General features: G+C 40.1%; 1 protein-coding gene across 1 annotated transcript in view; it reads right to left on the reverse strand.

The window, feature by feature from the left end:
- Window positions 1–26,711, reverse strand: part of NLGN4X (neuroligin 4 X-linked) — a 413,540-nt gene that overhangs the window by 19,693 nt on the left and 367,136 nt on the right. Inside the window, exon 6 of the mRNA XM_044287249.1 lies at window positions 8,353–9,142. Coding sequence (XP_044143184.1) covers window positions 8,353–9,142 — 790 coding nt within the window. The remainder of the gene's footprint in view (window positions 1–8,352; window positions 9,143–26,711) is intronic.

The following is a 26,711-nucleotide window of genomic DNA, read 5'->3' on the forward strand; positions in this document are numbered from 1 at the left end:
TATTATTAGAGATAAGCGAATTGAAGCTGACAAAGTGGAAAGCATTAGGAATTTCAGGAAAAAAAATTATTCGCACCGAATGCGAGTTTCCTTACGCTTCGTAGTAACAAATTGCATTTTTCCTAAAATGGCAGCTGCACATGTGAGGAAATGGAGAAAGGAAGTCTGGGAAGGCGGGATCACCCATACTGACATGCGTGCAGCCAATCAGCAGCCAGCCAGCCCGTCGTATAAAAACGGCAGACATTTTATATTCTGCCATTCACCAGCGTACTTAGTGCAGGGAGAGATGTGTCTCCATGCGCTAGGGACAGTGATAGAAAAGTGCAGGGAAAGATTATTCAAGGTGTAGAGAAAGTACAGGGAGTAATCATTTCACTGCATTTTTGTTGAACAAGGTTCAGTCAGGGAGGTGTCAGCCTGGGTAATAGGAACAATCAAATTGCACTTTGAGGTACTGACTGGTGATACAAATTGCCATTATACAGCTCTGTAATTCCAGCAAACCATTTGATCCAGGCATTAACAGGGTTCATTACAAGGAAATATTTCTACATTTTATTTGCCCTAGTGTTTTGCAGTTATATGTCCTAAAGCCTTTTTGGCTTTTACTAGTGGTAAAAAAGGGCTTATTAGCCGTTGTGTGCTGAAGTGTGAAAATTGCAGCCCTTTTTGTCATGCATTAGTGGTAAAAATAAAATATATTTGCCGCTCCGCTGTGCACTTATCTGTTTTAAAGCACTTTTTTGCGTGCATTAGTTGAAAAGGGAAAAATTTTATTTGCCACCTAGGGTGCACTTATCTGTTTTAAAGACCTTTTTTGTGTGTATTAGTGGAAAAAGGAAAAATATTTTTGCCGCCTAACGGTGTTTTTATCTGTTTTAAAGCCCTTTTTTTCGTGTATTAGTGGAAAAAGGAAAAATATATTTGCCGCCTAGTGGCGCAGTTATCTGTTTTAAATCCCTTTTTTATGTGTATTAGTGGAAAAAGGAAAAATATCTTTGTCGCTCAGCGGTGCAGTGAGATATTTTATAGCACCAATTTGCCATGTACCCGTATTAGTGGCAAAATACAAATATATTCGCCGTTCATAGTTGTACTTATCTGTTAAAAAGCCTTTTGTGTAAAAATAGAAAAAAAATTAAGGCCTAATTGTCCTTCAGTGGTCGAGTGTGATATTTTCAGCCCAGTTTGCCGTGTATTATTGGCGAAATACAAATATATTCGCAGTTCATAGTTGAACCTATCTGTTTAAAAGTCTTTTGTGTAAAAATAGAAAAAAATTAGGGCCTAATTGCCATTCAGCGGTCGAGTGAGATATTTTATAGCCCAGTTTGCTGTATATTACTGGTGAAATACAAATATATTTGCCGTATAAAGTTGTACTTATCTGTAGAAAAGCATTTTCTGTAAAAATATTAAAGAACTTGGGTCTAATTGCTGTTCATCGGTGCAGTGAGATATTTTACAGCCCAGTTTGCAATTTATTACTGGCGAAATACAAATGTATTCGCCTTTGATTGTTTCACTTATTTGTTGAATAGCCTTTTGTGTAAAAATAGAAAAAAAATAGGGCCTATTTGCCATTTAGTGGTGTAATGCTATTTTCTAAAGGCCTGTTTGCTGTATATTACTGGCTGGAAAAAAATACTTGATCTACTATTTGGTTATTTGATCTAACAGTATGTCAGTCAGAGAAGTGTCAGGCCTTGCACAGGGGAGTGTCAGAGGCCTAAATGTTTCTGGTGCAGGCAGAGGTCAAAGCAGAGTAAGGGGCTGTGGAAGCAGGGGTCAATTCGAGAGGCCTGAGCTCCCAGTGTCAGCTAGCATTTGTGTCGTGACCAGCCACCCAGCGGTTCTTGAATGGTTGACTCGATCTTTGACATTGTCGAAACTTACATCAGACACCCCAGCCAAGAGTCAGTGGGTTCGTCAGACACAACCCTTAGTTGACATAGCCCGATAGCCGGCCCTGTACCCTAACCTGTACTCAACCTGCCTCTGTCCTTTCCTGTTCCCTGACGGTGAGAAGTCAGCAGTCAGCAGCTTGTGCACAGCCAAGATGTGGAGGAGACATCAGCCGCTTCCTCCACTAGGCGGGCAAGTAGTGATGAGGAGAGTGACGTGGGAGCTGGTGTTGAGAGCGGCCAGGCTCCTGACCCAGAGAAAGTAGGCGGACATCAGTTGCGTGAAGACACTACTCGATGACGATGTAGCTGATCGCACTTGGAAGACGGGTGGCGAAGGGGCTTCATCATCATCGGGAGAAGAAGGTGGCAGCTTGGCCATGATCCAGAAAGTCGCTAGCGTGGCTGGGAGCCAGCAGGGTGGCAGCAGTTGGAGATCAGGAGCAAAACGCGCCCGGGGTAGACCAACCGCTTCGCTGGAGATTACCTACCCGGGAAGTAGAGGTGCAGGGGCTCAAGGAGGCAGCGGCGGTAGCAGTCAGTCAGTGCGTAGTATTGGGGGTAAAATCACCAACTCAGCGGTGTTGCAGGTTTTTTTTAAGCCACTGGAGGAGGTGAACGTGGCTGTATGCAAAATCTGTGGGCAGAGGGTGAAGCGTAGCCAGGGCGCCAATGTTGGCACTATGGTGCTTCATTGACATATGCAGCGTCACCATAATGTGGCCTGGGAGCACCGTGGCTCCGATGTGGTGGTGCAGCCTGTCGCAGAAACCGCTGCATCACCCACTGGCATACACCCAGTTTCTGGCAGTCAAGGATCCACCACCTCAGCCGAAGGGAGCTGTCTATCCTTCGCATCATCTGCCGATCCTGATGCTCCTGCTGCTCCTTCTTCTACTCCTCGTCACACATTCCATCAGAAAATCGATCAACAAAGCGATTGCCAAGAGACAACAGTATGCACACACTCATCCAACGGTGCAGAAGCTGAATATGGTCCTGTCCAAGTTGCTGGTGCTGCAGTCCTTCACTTTCCAAGTGGTGGACTCTGCTCCTTTCAGAGAACTGATTGCTTGTGCCGAGCTGAGGTGAAGAGTTCTAAGTGGTCATTTATTTGCCAAAAAGGCAGTGCCAGCCCTGCACACACATGTAGAACAGAATGTGGGCCAGTCCTTGAGCCTGTCGGTGTCTGCCAAAGTGCAAGTCAGCTACGACCTGTGGAGCTGTAATTACGGTCAGGGACAATACATGTCCTTTATGGCCCACTGGGTGAATGTGGTTCCTGCACAGCCACACCAGCAACTTGGCCAGGTGACGCTGCTTCCACCTCCATGTTGCCGCACCATTGGTCCAGTGACAATGTCCGCATCTGCTTCCTCATCCTCCACCCTGTCCCATTCTCTAATATGGAAAAGGTGTGCTGATCGTTTTGACTCACCCAATCATCAACTATTAAAATTGATCTATTTCAAATGATCAGCACTCTACATCTAGGATCAATCCGAATGTACACTTTATTAAAAAAAATATATAAAAATTCTGCTTAATATACAGTAAATTTTAAATTCTAATAAAAGCAAAAGTGTCTCTTGGCAGAGAAAAAACATTGTCATGGGCAAGCTCACAGATGTGGAGTGGATGTGTGTGTCGCAGCCCAAATGGGTAAATTGTAGCGAGACCTGTTGGTATGTAACGCTGCTGAGTGAGCGCCATCAATCAAGGTTATAGTACATATTATACAAAGTATGCCAAAGTATGCACAAATTATACAAACAATGCACAGTGCCTCTCCAGCATACCACATGTGCAGGGCACGGCAGTGTCATGCTGTTCTGCACCTCGTTTGACTGGGCAAACTGAGTCACACAGGGGAGGAACTGCTCCGTGTCTTTCAGCAAGAAATTGAATCCTGGCCTTCTCAGTGACAACTGAAAATCAGAACCATGGTGACCAACAACAGGAAGAACATTGTGTCGGCGCTGCGTCAAGGTGGGCTGAGCCCTGCGCCCTGCATGGCACATGTTTTCAGTCTGGTTGACAAGCAGTTCCTGAAGTCTTCCACCCATCTGCAAGACACCCTCAAATTGGCCAGGAAATTTTGCATGCAAGTTAGCGACTTGTAGACTGCAAAGCACACCCTCCTTGAGCTGCAGCAGCAGAACGGCATTCCCCAACATAGGCTGATATGCGAAGTTTCCACCCGTTGGAATTCCACCCTCCATATGTTTAGTGCAGCGGGGGGCCTCCTGATGCTGCCGCCACCTACAGACTCTGTCATTGGGCCACTCTGTGGCCTCCTGACGCTGCCACCACCTACAGACTCTGTCATTGGGTTACTCTAAGGCCTCCTGATGCTGCCGCCACCTACAGACTCTGTCATGGGCCACTCTGTGATCTCCTCATGCTGCTGCCACCTCCACATTATGTCACCTTGCCACTCTGTGGTCTCCTGATGCTGCCACAACCTCCGTACTATGTCACCTTGTCACTCTGTGGCCTCCTTATGCTGCTGCCACCTCCACATTCTGACATTGTGCCACCTTGTGGCCTCCTGATGCTGCCTCCACTTCCACACTCTGTCATTGTGCCACTCTGCGGCATCCTGATGCTGCCGCCACCTACAGACTCTGTCACTGGTCCACTCTGTGGTCTCCTCATGCTGCTGCCACCTCCACACTATGTCACCTTCCCACTAGTGATGAGTGCCAGGGGCTATATTCAAATTTGCTATATTTCACAAACATTTTGTAGAATATTCGTCATATATTCACAATTATTTTATTGAATGTATTAAATCGGCAATGTAGAAATCACGTAAAGTGAATTCATAACGCAAAATACAGGCGTGGGTCACTTTGGCTAAATTTGTCAAGCTGGTATAAGTTTCCTGAGACTGGAGAAAATGGTTGGCATGGAAGAACATTAGAATAGCTTTATATGCAGATAGGGTCAAGTGCTCCAATATATTCGCGATTGCGCTAATGAGCAGTGATTAGAATTTTTTTTGGCACTATGTGCAACTTCAAATTTTAGCAGGTCTGACTACAGATTATTGAATGGTGCATTAAGTATCATTGTGAAATTGACATTGCTTCCTTCTCATTAGCCCACAAGCAAGAAGCAGAGAGGAATCATGTGTTCAGATGGAAACAAATGCTGAATATTCGATATAATGAATATATAGCACTATATTCAAAATATTTGCGAATTCTCGAAGTGGCGACATTCGCAATGAAAATTCACTATTTGAATATTCATGCTCAACACTTCTTACCACTCTGTGGTCTCCTGATGCTGCCGCCACCTTCATAGTATGTCACCTTGTCACTCTGTGCCCTCCTCATGCTGCTGCCACCTCCACATTCTGTCATTGTGCCACTCTGCGGCCTCCTGATGCTGCCACCACCTCCACACTCTGTCATTGTGCCACTCTGCGGCCTCCTGATGCTGCCGCCACCTACAGACTCTGTCATTGGGCCACTCTGTGGTCTCCTAATGCTGCTGCCACCTCCACACTGTGTAACCTTGCCACTCTGTGGTCTCCTGATGCTGCCGGCACCTCCACACTATGTCACCTTGCCACTTTCTGTCCTCCTGATGCTGATTCCACTTCCACATTCTGACATTGTGCCACTCTGCGGCCTCCTGATGCTGCCACCACCTACAGACTCTGTCATTGGGCCACTCTGTGGTTTCCTCATGCTGCTGCCACCTCCACACTATATCACCTTGTCACTGTGAGGTCTCCCGATGCTGCCGTTTTTTCTGTGTGCGTGAAACTAAAAGGTAGGTCCTTAAAGCATTCAAAAGAAGAAAAGGTTCCAGCACTACAATTCAGTTGCGTTGAGTCTTTCTCTTTATTTCACATAACAATAAACCATGTGGGAACAGATCCATATACCATGCGGTAGTTGACACTAAGTCATAATTCCTATGTCACCTTGCCACTCTGTGGCCTCCTCATGCTGCTGCCAACTCCACACTCTGTCATTGTGCCACTTTGTGGCCTTCTTATGCTGCTGCCATCTCCACATTCTAACATTGTGCTACTCTGTGGCCTCCTTATGCTGCCGCCACCTACAGACTCTGTCATTGGGCACTCTGTGGCCTCCTGATGCTGCCTCCACCTACAGACTCTGTCATTGGGCCACTCTGTGGTCTCCTCATGCTGCTGCCACCTCCATACTATGTCACCTTGCCACTCTGTGGTCTCCTGATGCTGCCACCACCTCCACATTATGTCACCTTGCCACTGTGTGGCCTCCTTATGCTGCTGCCACCTCCACATTCTGTCATTATGCCACTCTATGGGCTCCTGATGCTGCCACCACCTCCACGCTCTGTCATTGTGCCACTGTGCAGCCTCCTGATGCTGCCAACACCTACAGACTCTGTCATTGGGCCACTCTGTGGTCTCCTAATGCTGCTTTCACCTCATCACAATGTCATAGGGGCACTCTGTGGACTTCTCATGCTGTTCCCACCTTCCCTACTTTATGGCTGGGCCATGGTTTAGCATTTTTGGCTTGGCTGACATCATCATTTATTTGACCCTTCCTCTGATCTGTCAGAAGGAAGGCAAAATGAGATGCAGAACGGATCCTGTCTGTGTAGCAGCTGTGAGGTCTGTATGTTCCCATCAGAATTGTTTTTTGATTTGGTAGCCAAAACCAGGAGTGGGTACAAAACATAGAAGACAAATATTCCATTAACGTTTCATCTCTGTTTTGGATGCACTCCTGTTTTTTGGCTTTGGCAATACTGATGGATTACTGACCAAATGCTGACCGAGTGAAGGCGGATGCTCCACAGACAGGATCCGGTTTTTTGGGGTTATTGTTCTGATGGATTAGAGGAAGGGCAAAATAATCTGTGACGTCCACACACACTTACTGCTGACAACCTTTCCACTCTGTCGGGGGGCATGTATAAGCGTTTATTAGAACAGGGACTGTAGACATCTATGTGGAATGACGACGGTGTAAAAGGAGTGTACTTCTTCTTGGTGCTAACAGCAACTTGTAAGGCTGAGTTCATACTTGAGTTATGTGGTCAGTTTTGGCTCCTTGACTGCCCAATTAAGTGAAGTGTGCAATGATTCTAAGTGTGGAGCCTGTCATCTGCATGTCATACAGACTCACAGTATTATTTCTCTACCAAAGCCAACTCCCTATGTGTGTTACTGCAAGGCACAATGTTCTACATCACTATAAAGGAAATAACAATTTTTTAATGTATTTCTCAGCAAATTTATTCGGATCAAACCAAATTTTTCCCAAACAATTTGCCAAGCCTTTGAATCAAATTTTTTTTTTTAATTCGCTCATCTCTATTTATTATTATTATTATTATTATTATTATTATTATTTTTAGTTTTTCCAAAATATATTTCACTCTGAGTTGCAAATGTTAAAAAAGATGATTTGATTTTATCTCTATAGTTGAGCAAATATTTCAAAATTCTTAGTTGATTCAGTAACTTTTGAATCACTGATGTGCTATGAATCTGGTGAATTTATTGAACATGTTGAATAAACCAGAAACTACATGCCATATTCGCTTTAATTACATGATGCTAAGAATAAGGAACACGTCTATACAATAAGATGCCTTTCAAATTTAAGAGAGTCCTCAGCTTTAGTTCAATCCTACATGAGTAAAATACAATAACTGCAATAACAATATGATGACTAGATCTTTATCTTATGCGAGAAGCCATTTAATAATTTTGTCTGATACTTTTAGACTTAAATAAATTTAAGACTGAATTTACACTGCACTGTCTATTTTGCATTTGTTATCCTGGTATATACACCATATCAAACATATCACATATCACCTTATTAAGGTCAAAAGAGTTTTCTTTTGGGATCCATGGTCTTTGGTATATGTTGATATACCTATTTTTCAACTATATCAAATTACAGCCACATTACAGGGGTGCACTTACAGATAAAAGGTTTCTAATACCTGCAAACTTTCACTGCATTGGATTTATTATATATATAGGACTTTCCTCCCTGTACAATAAGCTCCCCTACCCTAGTGGTGGAAAATAAGATTTTATTGGGTATTGTCATCTAGCAAAATCCTATGGATGATGTGCTTTCAGAATTTAATATACTGTACTCAAATATCAGGGATGGACATTGGGGGAGGCTAACAAAAGGAATACAAAAGGAATACATTATAGAATATAAATATACATATATATATATATATATATATATATATATATATATATATTATAAAAGCTGAGCACATGTCTAAATTACGCTTATGATGGATTTTCTCCATCACCATTCTAAACCAGCAGCTAACAAGGGTTGAAAACCACCTTTACAAAATAAGGAGTTTGTTACTGCATGATATAGTTATATGAAGACATGTTTACTAAGCTATGACTTTGACTAATAAAACAAGGCTAAAAGAAATGGAAACCTACCCAGTTTTGGCGAAATTAGTCCAGTATGTCATAACAACTGCACTGAGCATAACATCATTCTTTGAGAAGTTGCAGTTGAAAAGTTCTGTAGGACCAATCATCGGAATGCCAAATACATAGGGAACTTCATCTCCATGAGCAGAATCAGCCCAAGATGGTTTCATTTCACTTTGACAATGGTGGTAAAATGCATAGAAGTATGTTGGAGAACCATATCGAGCATGTAAATCAGCAGTTGCCACAGCAGGCGCCACCCATTGGTGATCAGTAAAAAGTGCAACCAATGTCTTTCTACGTGTTTCGGGATTTTCTTTATCAGCCCAATCAGTATACATGAACTTAATAGTTTCCCGAAGAGTATCCTTTCCTTCTGGATATCCATATAAATTGTCTACAAAGTTGGAGACTGAAAAGTCAAAGTCGCTTAACGATACACCATCTTCATTATCTACTATACCATCTACAAATTTTAAGCCTTCTCCTTGATTAACTCCAAGCATAATATCATAGTTAAGAAACTCCCCTTGTTCCATGAGTATCTGAGGGTCATCTGGAATGACATCACCATCAATGACTGGTCCAAAGGCAATGTGGTATGTAGCTGGTGTAATGGACTGTTGAATGAGTTCTTTGTACTCCTTCTCCCGAAGACAATCAACCAAGTCAATAGTATCCAGCATGTCACAACCCACTTTATCTGCCAATAACCTAGTATACTTGGCAGGCTGGTAGTTCACTGCCCAGCTGGAGAGAGCTGTTCCACTTTGTATGATTGCTTTTTGGAACAAACCTGCAGGTGCAAAATTTGTAAATGCAAATTAAAAATGTAAGACTCATAAAACAATGAAGCTTTTAAGAAGCAGATAGTATGTGCACTATATCTAGGCTTGCTGAATCAGAGTTCTTAGAACAATAATACCCATACACATGATTTCTTATTTAACACAATTAACTGTTATTTAAAAGATTGCAAAGTCTGAGCTGAAAATGGCTTGAACATCAGAGCCCGCTATAACAGATATCTAGAGTAGCCAGATAAGCATTTTACCAATTTAATTGCAAGTTACATTGTCACTCAGTCACTCTGACAAAAACCACAGGGAAAATATACATTTGAAGAAATACATATATCAATCTATTTAACTCATATAAAAGCACAAGTTCAATAAAGATCAATAAGCTAAATGGTCTCAGTAGCTTTCTACACTTGCCATCAGGCAAATGCTTTAGTTAATACCAGTGTTTTAATAGTGAAAAATATCAATTATACTTGAGTTTTATTATTTGGAACATTTTCTATATGTTAAGCTTCTGGCAAATGAAAGTAAGTGGGACAATCACAATATTGTTCACTGTTATAAAGCATGTATATTCAAATTTAATTCATATAGCTTGTCACGTTAGTACTAGTATTTATTTTTTTTTATTTTTTTTTTACTTTCTTATCCCGTTAAAACAGTTGCCCTCATATCCATGGCTTTTTTTGGTATTGTAGCACAGCTCCATTCAAGTCAACTAGACATAGCTATAATACCTACTAACTCTTACAGTATATTAACCCTTTAAATTGAATTCATACAGCAGGTCACGTTAATACTAGTATTTCTTTTTTACTTTCTTTTCCCCAAAAACCAGTGGCCCTCATGCCAATGGCTGTTTGGTATTGTAGATCAGCTCCATTCAAGTCAATTAGATACAGCTATAATACCTGACTCTTACAGTATATAAACCCTTTAAGGCCTCATGACTATGGCAGAGGCATCTGCAATGATAACTTGCATATAGACACAAAAATATTTTCATTATGCGTGAGAAATTAGTAGAAGGGTAAGGGGATATATATATATATATATATATATATATATAGCCTTGTATACTGCAATAATGAAGGAGGAAAAAAAATCTGGAATTGTGACTGCTATAAAAAAAAGTTCTGACAACCAATATTAATATTGAATTAACCACAGGAGTATAATGATTACTAATGGTAACCAAAAAAATAGGGTACCCAATTATAAATACAAAAAATGAACATAACTGGTGGGTAACCTCAAATAAGACTTAACTTTTAATACATGATTAAAAATACCCAAAAGGAGGCGGAAAGGTTGCTCACCACAGTACAAGACACTTATTACAAATCACTCAATGGTGAAAAAGTACAAAATTGCTATAAGTAGTGCCAAAAAAACTTAACGGGAGCAAAGGAGTTAGAGGGGAAGGGAAACTGGGTCTCTTTCTCCTATTGATCTCTCGCTATATGTTAGCACCTCCTAAGTTGTCCCTAGGTGTCCCTACGCTGCACCATGTGACTGCCCAGTTTCATCAGAGAAGGGAGCAAGCAAGGGAACTATGTTGGCACACTAGAGGAGTGATTTACAGAGGGGTTTGCCGCTGTGGAATCGAATATGTGGGTAAAACCACCGGAGAACTTCGAAGAAGAGTGGGTGAACACCTTGGGGATATGTGTCATAAAAGAGATACTCCTTTGGCCAAACATGTTGAATTTGTACATGGAGGTGACTTTTATAAGGTATTGTTCATGGGGATTGAATCTATCTCCCCCCCCCCCCTTCAAAAAGATGGCGATTGGGGGAGGAGGGTACTGCAGAGGGAGACCTGGTGGATTTTTCAGCTTAAAACTATGCAACCTAAGGGGTCAAATGACCAACTTCTCTTTGGTTGTTTTATTTGACTTCACCAGGTGCTCCCCCTGTGGTGCTGTCCAATGTTGGTGTTTCACCTCACTGGAATCCCATCGATTCACTTTGTTATAAGGACTGTTTGGTCCTATTATATTGAGTATTCCTGCTATACTAAGCCTTTATTCAGACCTGGCAGTAGTTACTGTATACTGCCTTGGTCAATTTGTGTTTGGATCGATGCTGGAATATATTTAGCGCCACTTTGGAGAAACTGACAAATGATGCCTGTGACTGAACTGACATCCCCTTCCTTGTTTATCCACCCCTTGCAGCATCACTGAAGGGGAGTGCCTGGTATATATTGACTACTTTGTATTGCTGTACTTTATCTATTCAAGTCCCCTGATGAATTGGCCCTAGGCCAATGAAACACATTGGGCAGTGTGTTTTTGGGATATAGCTATATTTTGCTTGCTATTGTGGGCTCATGTATAGTATTTCCCTTAGTGTGCCAACATAGTTCCCTCGCGTGCTCCCTTCTCTGACAAAACTGTGCAGTCACATGGCGCATCGTAGGGACAACTTAGGAGAAAGATACCCAGTATCCCTTTCCCTCCCACTCTTTTGCTCCCGTTTAGATTTTTTGGCACTACATATAGCAATTTTGTACTTTTTCACCATTGAGTGATTTGTAATAAGTGTCTTGTACTGTGGCAAGTGACCTTTTTGCCTCCTTTTGGGTATTCTTAATGATGTATTAAATGCTAAGTCTTATTTGAGGTTAACCACCAGTTCTGTTCATTTTTTGACAACCAATAGGAAAATAAGAAAAAGATATTTAAAATATAGTGACACATTACACTGTTTTAACCATTTAGTGTAATTTTACAATATGCAAAGATTTGTTTTTATTATTTTATTCATGTCCAAAAATAATATCATAGCTCTACATACTATAATATTGAGTTGACTTTTAGTTAGCATTTATTATTATTTATTTTATTAATTTATGATTATATAATTTGCTAATTATTTTTTGTTTTAAGCTGCTAATGTTGACAGGCTAATTACAAGTTTAAAAGTTACGGTATATTTTCCACAATTCATTTTTATTTACATGCAATAATTAAAAAATTCAACTTTCTTGTATATTCAGTACAATATAAATCTTTAGGTTTAGGATGCATAATTTAGGGCATCAGCTACAGTTAAAGCAAAAGTTTGATTCAAGAAAACAAAACAAAACATCAACTGGGGAAGAAACAAAATAAAAAAATAAAAAATGATATACTCTTGATAAGTTGTAAACTTTCTCATATCACTAAATCTATTTATTTTCTAATTTGCATCTAAAGGGGTTGTATATTGCAAAGATATTGAACAGCTGTCTTCCGAGTAGGTCATCCATATCAGAACAGAAGAGATCAGACTCCCGCCATTCCCTCCTGATTAGCTGTTTGAATGGATAGTGATACGTGTGAAAGTGCTGCTTCTGCTTCAAAATTACCTACTATGCGCCATCTAATTTCCAGCTAAAATACAGTTGTAATTACAACTACTCATTCCATGTACTTGAATAGGATGAGTACTTGTAATTACACTGCATGGCCTCTAAAGGAAGATAACACATAGGTAATTTTGAAGCAGAAGCAGCACTACCATGAGTGCCACTATCTCTAAGCTAATTGTTGAGCATGTCAGGAGTCAAACCCCCACAGTTGTGCCGTTCAAAGATATTGATGACCTGAGGATTGTTTATCAATATATTTGCACAGCACAACTTCTTTAAAATGTTACTTGTATACTATACTAGGAACCAGTGGAAACCCCTCTTTCTTTTTCTTGATTGACATGATCAGGCAATTGTGATTTTAAATTCTGCCTGATATATTTTTCACAATACATATTCAGGTCCCACCAGAAATCATCATATGACATGACATAGATGGCAGGAGGTTCACAAGAGTATAAGCACTGCAAAATATAAAAATTTACGTTTTTGTATAATGATTTAGTTTGTAAATTGCCCAGAAAAGAGTGTATGCATGTCGATTTGTTGTAAAGCTGTCATTTTGTCAAAGTCCTACTGCAGAAAATCTTTTGTATAATCCCAAGCTGCCATGCAAGCACACTGAGAATCAAGCAGATTGAAAATCACTCACCCAGCACCTGCTACTACTATTCTGTGTGAGTTATTCTTATCAGACACAGGCAGCTCACTCCATAAGACGGCATGATATACTTCTGCCTGAATTTCAAGGTTCATATCTGACAGTATAGTAAAAAAAAGTCCATGTACCATAGAATATTTTAAAAGATATATCTATAATTAACCATTCCGAACAAGTAACTATTCACTTCTGAATATATATAATTTGAAGGTATATACTCAGCTTCTGTTACATAGCTTAAAGGGAGGTGGTTGGTTATATGCCCTGTCTGGTGCAGAGCTGGGAGGCATCTGATATGAAGAAAAACAACCTTAGTGTGCTAACCAGTTACCAAAATTAGATATCCAGCTGCAATGTAAATGTAACAGATAGGTTTGTATTAAAACTTTCCCACTTTGTTCTAGAGATTAGAAACTTTTGTAATTTTCTGGATGCTAATTGCTGGTATTCTAACATATTTAAAAGTGAATGTCAACTCCACCTCTAAAATCGTGACCTCTTTGTGGTACTTTAGGAGTTGGATAAAAAAAAAAAAAGAATGCTTAAAAAAGTTTTTTTTTTTCCTAACTTCTTCTGAAAGGTCACTTTAGATCATCCCTAACAATTCTGCAAATCACTTTGATTATAATTTTCATGTTATCCACCTTAAAAAAAACTTCGGAAATCTCTTCCACAAGGGATCTCCCTTCTAATGATTTTGCTGTCTAATCACTAGGTAAATCTCATCCATACCAACAAGGGGACCTAGACAAAATGGAAGTGGATGTGTGAGCCGTAATGGGCAGGGTTCTCTCTCCTTCTATACCAGTCTGTAACTTGTCTTATTCATGCTGTTCGTGCAATTGTCTGTATGATGAATATATACCCCTTATCATATGTATGGCAAATTTCAAATCTCAAAGCCAACTTATTTAACTTGGTCATTGTATGCACTATTGAATATGTCACAGCTGGTATCAATGGATTTAGGGCAAGCTCTATTTAAGAGAGGGAAACAAAGGTGTAATGTATTTTTTATGTTTTATGGATCACAAAGTTTCATGGGAATCATCAAGTTCCTATCTTAATAACTGGGTAGAACTAAGTAACAGACTACCCTATTCTAACCACCAAAACAATAAAAACTTGACAATTCTAGAGGCCAAGTTGACAGCCTTTGATATATAAATACAATAAGAATAGATGCTGAAACCTATAGTAAAATCTGGCAATTTTTTTTTATTTTTTTTTTATTAGTGTTGAATTAGATCACATTCTCTAATATTTGACATTTATAGCAAATCCACCACTAAGACCTATACCTATCTACAAAGTAAGGGTCATCTGACCCCATCCCAACCGGGTAAAGGATTATTGGAGAGGTGGCCACATAGTTCTCTCCATACACATACTAGAGTAACCGAAACAGCTGTCACAGGACTACCATTCTGTGGATAAATGCAAACCTCAGAAGTGAAACCCTGAAATATCAGCCATTTATGGAGTATCCTGTAATTATGACGTAAATTTTTAAAATGAGAATACCCCTTAAATGTTTAATGTAAAATTATGTTAAAATCAAATTAAAATATCAAACTGCACATGTAAATTGCTTGATGTAGTTTTTTGTGCTGAATGGATTGAAGTCAGAAATAAACATGAAGTCAGAAATGGGGACGACTTCTCAAGACTTCTCAAGGTTTCCTATGCTAGTCTGGATCTCATTTGTGTTGGACACATACCTCTTAAATAAATTAGGCACTCTGCACTCCAAAAACTCAAATATATGCCAACTAGGGGCTGATGTAGACTTGAGCTATAATTTATTTCAGTTTCTTGCTAAAGGTATAGAAAAAACTGATGAGCCAAAAGAGGCTCTGCCCTTCTTGAGAAGCTCCAACCCTTTTGTGACTAGCACAAATGATGAGAAGCACAAATATTTTTGGCACAAATATGGGATGCACTATAATTTGTGACTTTTTAACCCCATTTAGATACAGATTTAGTAAAAATTGGAAAAAAAGGGATCGCTCACCTCTATTCTCAGGATAGGTGCTCCAAACCAAGAATTGAGTCACCCCTTAAAAATCAGGTATCAATGGTAAAAAAAAGGTATGGGATGGTCACTCGTATATGGAAATATAGGACACTTTATTATACATATAGGTTAAAATTATATTTGATAAAAATTGCAATATCTTAAAATAATCTTTTAAAACAATTTAACAAAGCACAATATACTCTATCAAAACACAATATATTTGTTCTCACTCTAAACAATGATGTATTCTGTGGGAGAACCGTTTAGGCAGATACTGGTAACTCCAAAATCCTCTCTCCAATGTTCCCAATTGGGCCTATCAGGTCCTGGGTATAATAAATGTGTTACTGTTTAGTTTGGAGAGAAAGGTTGGTGCAAACAGTCTCCGTCTATTTGAATAGCGATTCGTCTATCAACTATGTATAATGGCAACACACACCGATTCATACAGTTTAAAAAAACTTGGTAAAGTTCTGTCCTATATTCAGTTTAAAAGATCACACCGTTATGCTGGTCCGTCGCTGGACATTTGATGTTGTCCTATGTCAATGCACAGTTTGTCCAAGGATCAGTATCAAAGGAGCGCTCCAACCGCTACAAACTGATTTTAAATTGTGTCAGTTTCCTATTCAGCCGTCTGCTGACTGTTGCAATATGCTAACATTCAATTTGCTGAAGGAAGAAATTCTTCACTAAATAGCTGATGCAGTTCGTTTGTTAATAGCTTGATGAAACACCTCCTAGTGTCATACCCACTCATATGGGCTTACCTATATCTGCGCCGCTGGTCTAATGGGGACTCGCTGCCGAATCTTTACTCCGTTACGTGAGCCGGTGTCCCGCTATGGAGCTGTTAGCGTCCCACGTGTCTCTCACAGGTGGTATTGGATCACAGTCCGATGTGAGGTACACAAACCTTTGTTCACAGGCGCTGATAGATGACGTATAGCAGTCCTCTGTTATAAGGTCGAAGAATTATTTTTCTTTATAGTGCACTAAGTTGTATAAGAAGACGGGGTATTCATCCAAGATTTTGACCCAAGACGTGTTTCGGGGAGACGCTTCCCCTTCCTCAGTGGCAGTGAGAGACACGTGGGACGCAAACAGCTCCATAGCGGGACGCCGGCTCACGTAACAGAGCAAAGATTCGGCAGTGAGTCCCCATTAGACCAGCGGCGCAGATAAAGGTAAGCCAACATGAGTGGGTATGACACTAGGAGGTGTTTCATCAAGCTATTAACAAACGAACTGCTATTTAGTGAAGAATTTCTTCCTTCAGCAAATTGAATGTTAGCCTATTGCAACAGTCAGCAGACGGCTGAATAGGGAACTGACACAATTTAAAATCAGTTTGTAGCGGTTGGAGCGCTCCTTTGATACTGATCCTTGGACAGACTGTGCATTGACATAGGACAACATCAAATGTCCAGCGACGGACCAGCATAACGGTGTGATCTTTTAAACTGAATATAGGACAGAACTTTACCAAGTTTTTATAAACTGTATGAATCGGTGTGTGTTGCCATTATACATAGTTGGTAGACGAATCGCTATTCAAATAGACGGAGACTGTTTGCACCAACCTTTCTCTCCAAACTAAACAGTAACACATTTATTATACCCAGGACCTGATAGGCCCAATTGGGAACATTGGAGAGAGGATTTTGGAGTTACCAGTATCTGTCTAAACGGTTCTCCCACAGAATACATCATTGTTTACAGTGAGAACAAATATCTTGTGTTTGATAGAGTATATTGTGCTTTTTTAAATTGTTTTAATACATTATTTTAAGATATTGTAATTTTTATCAAATATAATTTTAACCTATATGTATAATAAAGTGTCCTATATTTCCATATACGAGTAACAATCCCATACCTTTTTTTACCATAGATACAGATTTAGTTTTACTTTTTTATGTTTGGACATTGCATATGTTTAACAGTACAGTAAAAAAAATCTACAAGTTGTCTAGGACACATGCCTGTTATGTAACAGGTTATTGCATTTTATTTATAAAATATGCTCATTCGGGCAGTCTGTGTTCAATGTAATTTCACTAATAATATTATTTATATTTTTAAGAACACATTTACAAGTTACAGAACCCTTTTAAATATGATTTTGTATAACAAAATAAACCATATTTGGCAGATTTCTATAGGCATTTAGAAACAGATGCTGACATTTCAAAATAATAAATCTATTGAATACATTTAAAAATGAATAAATTCGTTTTTCTATTTAATTAGTGTAAAATTCTATATAAAAGGGCATTAAACATACTCTATATAATACAATACGGAAATGTTATTAATGTGTTCAGTAAATGATATGCAAAAAAAGGAAGACCTTTGAAAAATGCAGAGGAAGCTTGCTGCCTAATTATCTCTTCTGTAATGACTATTATAATAAAATCTTAATATTACCACCTCATATAGCTAAAAAAAAATGGAACTGAAAAGGCATAGATAATTGATTGTCTTAAAGGGCAAATCTATAAACTGTATTAACCCCTTAAGGAACATCACCGTACATATACAGCGCTGGGGGACGTGACATAAGGACCAGTGCCTCACATGTATGGCCTAGCAGCAGCACGAACCTGGCAGTCACTGACAGCCAGGCCCCTGCTGCAAACACCGGCATCAGTGAAAACACAGATGCTGGCGTATTAACCCCTTTTATGCCATGGTCAAAGCTGACCACGGCAATTAGAGGGTTTGCGGAAGGTACTGGTGCCCTCCGCTTCCCCATAGGCTCCCTGCGCTTCAGTAGTGAGGACTTTATGGCAGAGAAGGCAAGCCCGATGCCTTCCATAGGCATAGGAGCTTGCCTTCTACGGAAGTATCTGAGATCCCGCCATTAGGCTGGGTCTCATAGGCAGGCTGTCAGCATAAAAGCTGACAGACAAATGCATTACAATGTAGGTTGTATTGTAATGCATTGCAGAGGGGATCAGACCCCAGAAGTTGAAGTCCCGGAGTGGGACAAAAATATAACGTTAAAAAAAGCAAAAAAATATGTGCTTTTCATAATAAAAAATAAAGTTTCATGCAAAAAAAAAAAATTATTCCCAAAAAAGAACATATAAAATGATAAAAAAAATATATATATAAAAAAAAAACATATTAGGTATTGACACTTCCGTAACGACCGGCTCTATAAAAATATCACATGATCCACCCCCTTTACCTGAAAGCTGTAGAAAAAAATAACATTAAAGCTGTGCTAAAACAATAATTTTTTTGACACCTTACATTACAAAAAGTGCAACACCAAGTGATCAAAAAGTATCAATCACCTCATCCCCCATAAAATAAGCCCCCTAAAATAAAACAATTGGGCAAAATATGGAAACACTAAAAAAGATTTTTTGTTTTAAAAATGCTTTTATTGTGTTAAAAGTGAAAATAAAAATGTAGACATACTAGGTATTGCCGTGTCCATAACAGCCAGGTCGAATAAAATATCACATTACCTAACCCCTCAGGTGAACACCTTTAAAAAATGTAATAAAAAAAACTTTTTTTGATCACTTTACATCATAAAAAGTGATTAAAAAGTCATATGCACCCAAAAATAATATGAATCAAACCATCATCTCATACAAAAAAAATGAGCCTCTACATAAGACAGTCGCCCAAAAATAACAAAAAAAACTATGGCTTTCAGAATATTGAGACACTAAAAAATATTTTTTTTCAAAAATGCTTTATTTTGAAAAACTGAAACAAACAACCCCCCCAAAAAAAAGTCTTATTTGGTATTGTCGCGTCGGTAACTACCTGCTCTATAAAAATACTACATGATCTAACCTATCACATTGTAAATAGCAAAAAAAAAAAATTATGCAAATTTTGTAACCCTGCCTCACAAAAACTGTAATATAGAGCAACCAAAAATCATATGTAGCCTAAAATAGTACCCACAAAACTGCCACCTTAGCCCGTAGATTCCAAAATTGGGTCACTTTTTTGGAGTTTCTACTCTAGGGGTGCATCAGGGAGTCCTCAAATATGAAATGGCAACTTAAAATTATGCCAGTGAAATCTGCCTTCCAAGAACCATATCACATTCCTTTCATTTTGCGCCCTGCCATATGCCCATATAGCAGTTTACGACCACATATGGGGTGTTTCTTTAAACTAAAGAATCAGGTTAATAAATATTACGTTTTGTTTGGCTGTTAACACTTGCTTTGTTACTGGAAAAATTGATTAAAATGGAAAATCTGCCAAAAAAGTGAAATTCGGAAATTTCATCTACATTTTCTTTTAATTCTTTTGGAACACCTCAAGCAGGGATGGCCAACCTGAGGCTCTACAGCTATTGCAAAACTACAACTCCTAGCATGCCCAGACTGCCTACAGGTATCAGCCTACAGCAAAGCATGGTGGGAGTTGTAGTTTTACAACAGCTGGAGAGCCACAGGTTGGCCAGCCCTGACCTAAAGGATTAACAAAGTAAGCAAAATTAGTTTTGAATACCTTGAGTAGGGTAGTTTCTAAAATGTAATTTATGGGTGGTTTCTATTATGAAAGCCCCACAAAGTGACTTCAGAACTGAACGGGTCCTTAAAAATTGAGTTTTGGAAATTTTCATAAAAATTTCAAGAATTTCTTCTAAACTTCTAAGCCTTCTAATGTCCCAAAAATAGAAAATGTAATATTACAAAATGATTCAAACATAAAGTAGACATATTGGAATTGTAAAGCAATAACTATTTTAGGAGGTATCACTATCTGTTTTAAAAGCAGAGGAATAGAAATTTAGAAAATTGCAAATTTTTCCAAATGTTTGGTAAATTTGGTATTTTCTATAAATAAAAATGAAATATTTTCACTTAAATTTACCACTGTCATGAAGTACAATATGTGACGAGAAATTTATCTCAGAATTGCTTGGATAAGTAAAAGCGTTTTAAAGTTATCACCACATAAAGTGACACATGTCAGATTGGCAAAGAATGGCCTGGTCCTTAAAGGGGTTATTCCATCTTAGATAATGGGGGCATATCGCTAGGATATGCCCCCATTGTCTGATAGGTGCGGGTACCACCTCTGGGACCCACACCTACAAGGAAAACGGAGCCGGGGAGAGTTGTGGCTGGAGGACCTCGGGTATCCCGAAGACCTTTTACCACCAGGCGCGGCTCCCCGCCCTTATTCCATTGAAGTGAATGGGAGCACACCAGATATGCGCGGCCACCGCGCCTATTCATTTCTATGGGGCTCGGCTATTTTTGGCGGCTCCATAGAAATGAATGGAGGACGGCTGCGCATGCGCAGTGCGCCCCTCCTTAACTTTCTTCGCTCCGTTCTTCTTGTAGGTGGGACCCGCACCTATCATACAATGGAGGCATAGCCCAGAAATATGCCCCCATTGTCTAAGGTGGGATAACCCCTTTAAGGTGAAAAATTGCAGGGTCCTGATGGGGTTAATATATCATGGAGATATGAGAAATAGAAGTTTCTGATCTTGTACCACATCTGATTTCCTTAATGAAAGAATGCTGAAAGAAAATCTCTCTAGACTTTGACCAATTGTTTATTTCCAGTTTTTACGTTAAAGAGGATTTATTATCTCTACTGAATCAAAAAATGATATTCCCTATAAAACTGCCCTGGTGGGCATGACTATCACGCTACTCAGCCACTCCCCTGTTTCTTCATTTCAACACCTTGGACTTCCTCTTCCTTTCCTCCTTTCGGGTGAGCCCAGCTGCTAGAGAAGCATGGCTTTTTCTTCCTGTAGCCATAGCCTTCTTTATGTGGGCTCCTTCTGGCTCTTAAAGAGCAATGTTCCCTAGACTATGTCTGGTCACCCAGCATAGGCACCTGGATTAAGCTCTTTGGTATAAGCATTTCAGATACCTTCAGCCAACTAGCAACTATCTAATAAAGATACCCATACCTTAATGTCTTGCAAAGACTCTCCTATCAAAAATATAAATTGGCTGGGAGATCATGCTGTTACCTAAGTTTTTAGGTTTTTTTTTGCATATGTTGTGAATGCTAATTGTTTTCACACTTAATTCACCTGTCACCATTTTTTTTTCCATTCAGGTACAGGCCAAATGGGTGGAAATGACAAGGGTCAATGCAACCAAAAAACTAATTTGTTTATAGCCAACATGGTTTTTAACTTGCTAAGTGGTGGCTTGATTTTATGACGGCTGTGTGGTTTTCGAAAAGAATCAGCTTGATATTATACTTAAATTATTAATCAAGTTTTAGTTAATTCTAATTTTCAGTGATCTAATTTCAAATTTGAGTTGGAAGAAAAATATCCAAGCTATGCATTATGAAGCTTCCTGTAAGCTCTGAGGCAGCATAGCCATACAACTTGCTCCCACTGCTCATTCCTCTTCGGCTTCCTATGACCTCACCGTACAGATCAAGCAGGGCTTTCATTAAGCACTCAGCCAAATTATCAAGAGATCTGTTCAGCTATAAATGTTCAACTGCACAGTTCTCCCAACAGATGTGTCCACCCTTACCTTTATTTCAATATGGTTAAAGAAGTTGTCCACCTTACCATGGTTTGCCGCACTTTTAAGCTGTTTACAGCTCTTGTGGGATACGTGTGATAAGATAAACCCCGTTAAGGAATACATTTTATCATGAAACAGATTCAATACAATATTGCAAAACATTAGCAAAACCTTGTAAGGTTGTCCATAATACAGATATGCAGCTTAAATTTTTAATGACAGAGTATTATAAAATGGTGTTTTTTTTTCAAATCTGGTAATCTCACGCCATGCATTCTCACAATTTGTTGAGTCAAAAGCATAGGTAAAGAAGGACATATCTGTGGCTCATCCATGCCCTGATCTCTAGAAACGGTGCACAGAGAAAATAGGAAGCTGAAACATCAGTGGATAGAGAGGGACATGGGCACTGTTCTCTTTAAATTGGGAAATCTAGAACTACAAGACTAGAAACATTGCTATACAGTACATAATCAAATCATTAGACATGATTAGATAGAATAGATAATGGGATTATAATAACATCCCTGAGGTCTAGGGCAGAGAAAAGTGTCTAATTTGTGTGATGGTTGGTCTTCTAAGAGAAGAGGTCTATTATCAGCATCATTACGGATCTACTGCAGAGAAAAGGTCAATGCTAAGATCCTTAGTTCACTATTGAAGAGAATGGATTATTATTATCAATACCTGATGGCATAAAACAGAAAAAGGGTTAGTGCCAAAAATCACTGATTCTCTTGGAAGGAGAAATTATTACTGTAGAAACAAAGTAGTGGGTCCAGCACTTGCGTCTTGAATAAAAGCATTTTTTTTTATATTTAAAATATTTTTCAAAAAGTCCAAAAAAGGCACAAAGCAGGATTTCTCCCCACATCAGTTAGCATGTTTCAGACTGTACTCAGTCCTTATTGACAACATATTGTTTTACAGTCCGAAATGCGTTGCCTGGTTTAGGGAGATGAAAAAGGAAGGGAGAATAGCACTCCTGGTTTGGTAAGCAATGGGTGCACGTCTCCGGGGGAGTGGTAAATATCCCCACAGGGATATAGCAATCAGCAAAAATAGAAAAAATTGGATGCTTAAAAAGGATCTAACAGCCAAAACATTTCATCTTGAATAAATATTCACTTGAAGATGTGCTCTCTCCATCCGAATTTTTCAATTTTTTTGTGTGGGGAGATGTCTTGCTGTAGGCTTTTTTTGGACTTTTAAAAAAAAAATTAAAATTAAAATATTGCAGTTTTGTTGAAGACCAGAGTGATGGACCAACTACTTTGTTTCTACAGTGGATTCATTTCTCCTAAGGATCCGTGCACTGAGGACTGTGGTCTAGGCAAGGTTGCTAATCCCTTTAACCAAATTAAAGCAAAGGTAAGGGCTGTTTCACACGAGCGGATGCCGTGCGTGACATCCGCTCCGTGAAAGACAGCCAAGACCCAATGCGGACTGCAGAGGCATGGAGCATTAACATGATTGATAATGCTCCGTGCCTCTCGGTGATCTCTTTACTACAAAATCACAGTGAGATAAAGTTGTCACTGTGATTTCTTAGTAAAGAGATCACAGAAAGGCACGGAGCATTATCAATCATGTTAATGCTCCGTGCCTCTGCAGTCTGCATCGGGTCTTGGCTGTCATTCACGGAGCGGATGTCACGCACGGCATCCGCTCGTGTGAAACAGCCCTAAGGGTGGAAATATCTGTGGGGAAAACTGTGCAGTTGAATATGTTAATTGTATTCTGCTTTTGTGCTATCTGCTTTTGCACAATAAAACACTTTTTTTGCAAACTAACTTTTGTTCACTACCTAGACATTTGAGTGCTAAATGGTTTTCATTGATTCTATTTTTTGGTGCATTGATTATTTTTTATTCCTGTTAGGTGGGCTAAAAAAGCTATGTTTTTATGATTGTGTGGGAATAATCACATATTTTTGCAATTGTATATAATGGGACATTAGGGATGTTACTATACTAATTATGCACTGTATATTGTTTATTAAAAAATAAATCTGTGTAAAGGAAAGTTTTTTTTTTTACTTGAATATATATATATATATATATATATATATATATATATGTATGTATATATATATATAAAATTATTGTGAGACCGTGTCAGCTCTGTAATAAACTCATGAGGGTGACAAACCAAGTGCTGTTGTCCTGGGTGTGGCAGAATAAGGGGAAGACTGTAGGCCAGGATGATGCCCGTTCACGAGCATCTGGATGTGATGCTTGTGTTTACCCCTACGGGCTTGAACAAAGGGGGGGTATGTGAGATAGTGACAGATCTCACAGAGGTGACTGGCCTCTTCCTGTCACAGAGGTGACAGGAAGGGGTGGATAGTGCAGTCCACACCCCTATTCCACCAGGTGTACAATCAGTCTGGGGATAACAACACAGCCCCAGACTGTCAGTCAGGAAAAGAGTGAGATCCTAGAAAGGCGATGTTGCATAGCCTGGAGTCTGAAAGACTTGGGGAGCATACTGCGACGCCTGGGAATGGGTCGCAGGATCCTAGTCAGGCGGACTAGAGAGCCCAACTTCCCCAAGGGACTTTTTATTTGCACAGCTTAGGGGCTGGATGACCTGGGAAAAGCCGCATGTACTTCACCTGTGTGAACGGGGCTTAGAGGTGAGTCAGGGAAAACCTTTGTTTAGTCAGGGCCCAGCTGGGCAGGTATTTATTTTTGTTTTGATGTACGTGGGAACCTCACTTTACCCAGTGGTGTGTAACTGGGCTGTCCTGTATGCAAAGAATTTCAAAATAAATGCAATGTTTGGCCCCTAATCCTGCAGTGAATGAAGATCATTGTGTGAATGACCCCCAGATAGGAGCTAACCCCCCACAATTGGTGTCGGATGCGGGCAGGCGTCCCTGCTGAAAGAAGGTAAAGTGGTTGCTAGGGGCAACAACATCACCGAAAGGAGCAGGTGCTGCTCGTGCTGTTCTGGACACTTGTTGCTGGGTTGCAAAGGAGTCACTGTGTTAAAGGGCCAGGAGCCTGGTGAGAGAGACTGACTGAAAAAATATATGTAAATAAGTTGGGGGGGGGGGGGGGCTCTGGCTAAGCGGACTTGGTTGCCGAAAATGTCTGTTAAGGTAACTTTTATGACGGAATATGCCAGATGGTGGCAGCATATAAAGCGGCAAGAAAACTTGGTAAAGGAGCTGGGTTATGGCCCAAGTGAAATGGCGTGTTTTGATGTAGAGCGGACGGTGTTGAGGGCGAAATTGCAGTGGGCCCGCAAAACAAATTCTCCAACGCTGAGTGGACCCTCTGTAACCGTCCAAGGTGTCGGTGGTGTGCCTGGAGTTCCAGAAAAAAGCGAACCTATGCCATTGCCAAGGGCAACAGTTGGAAAGATAAAGAGGTGGAGAGCGGTGCGGCTCTCAGGAGTGCCTGTGTTTCCTGTGATGGTGTACAAGGTCCTAAAGGGTGCGCTTGGAATGACCATCCGGGAGAGCTCCGGACTCTAGGCCATGTGGTTTTCAGTAGCAACGATTGCAGTACGGAGTCTGTCAGTGGTCGTGGTACCAGGAACCCAGAGAAGACTGGTATAATTGTAAATATGCTGGACAGACATGTGATTAAAAAGGACTGTCAGATAGCTCCCACCGAACGTGAGACTATGGTGACACCTAGAACCAATGGTGCCAAGTTATCTGCATTGCCTAATGAAAATGTGAAGTTATGTAACCTATGTGATAAGAATGACCCCCCCTTTTCCTTTGCAGGCTGTGATAAATGTACAGGAAAGTGAGGCAATGCTAGAAGGGGTACCACATATACTAGGTGCAGATAAGCAGACTCCACAGGGTTCTTTGGTTAGTGAGCTCGAGTGCAAGATAGACGAAAGTGGTGTGACCTATAATGTGAACTACGGTAGGCACCCGAAAGAGAGTCTGAGCAAGCGCAGGTGGCTCTCACTGAGGGGGAGTCTCCAGTGAGAACTGGGTCTTGTGGACCTCATGTTTCAAATATTTTCATATATGATGTGATGTTGGGCTGTGATATAATTTTGTTGTTGTGGGCTAAGGTAGACACTCCTGCAGATAGTGACAAAACTCTTGCAGAACCTGTACTTTCCCATTTAAATGAAGGTCTAAGGGAGCTGCACATTGCCCGCCATGGGGAAAGAATATTGCCTATTGAAAACAATGGTGCTGATAAGGTGCAAAGTGGTTGTGCCAAGTTGGCAGAAATGCGTAATGAAAGTGGGATGTCATGTGAAATATGTGATGATGATAACATGCCTTTTCGATTGCAGGTTGTGGTCAGGGGAGAAGCGCCCCCTGGTGGTAAAAATGTAAGGGATGATGAAGATTTATATTCTTCATCTGCTATTTTTCATGAAGAAGTGTGTAACTTGATCAAGAGATTTGAAGAATTGCATATAAGTAGTGTGGAACTCAGCTCAGCTCCAACTCAGTGTTTGAATGTGCAAGAAAGGGTAGCAGTCCTAGAGGGTGTATCACATGTACTAGAGGTGGACATGCAGTCTCCACAGTGTTTTATGGGCAATAAAGCAATGCCCCAAGTAGGGATTAACTCGGCAGTTCCTCTAGAGGTCAGCGTTAATAATGACATCTGTGACATAGGCGATGCATGTGCTGTGGCTATTAGCAACTCCGAGAGGAAAGCTACCAGGTCAAGGTATTGCGAAATTCAGGTGGTCATTAGTAGCGACCAGATGACAGTTATACCTAATGTGACAAAATCTGAGTGGGGAGACGGCAGCCTAGTATCTGAGACCCATACCCAGGCAGGGGTAGATGACCTGACACGTCAGTACAGCTGTAATCCTGAAGATTTATCTCTCTCCACATGGTCCCTAGATATGGTAGAGAAGGGACTAGCTGTCTTCACAGAGTCACTGAAGAAGACTGCAGTAGACACCACCAAAGTTCCTAAAGGGACCCTGGGTGGAACCCCCACAGGGTGGCCAAAAGAGAATAGTGATACTCCTACATCAGCTGCAGCAGAGCAGAATGAAGAGCATCTGGAACAGAAGGTCTTCT

This window comes from Bufo gargarizans, chromosome 3, assembly GCF_014858855.1.
Source record: "Bufo gargarizans isolate SCDJY-AF-19 chromosome 3, ASM1485885v1, whole genome shotgun sequence".
In the NCBI taxonomy this organism is placed as follows: domain Eukaryota; kingdom Metazoa; phylum Chordata; class Amphibia; order Anura; family Bufonidae; genus Bufo; species Bufo gargarizans.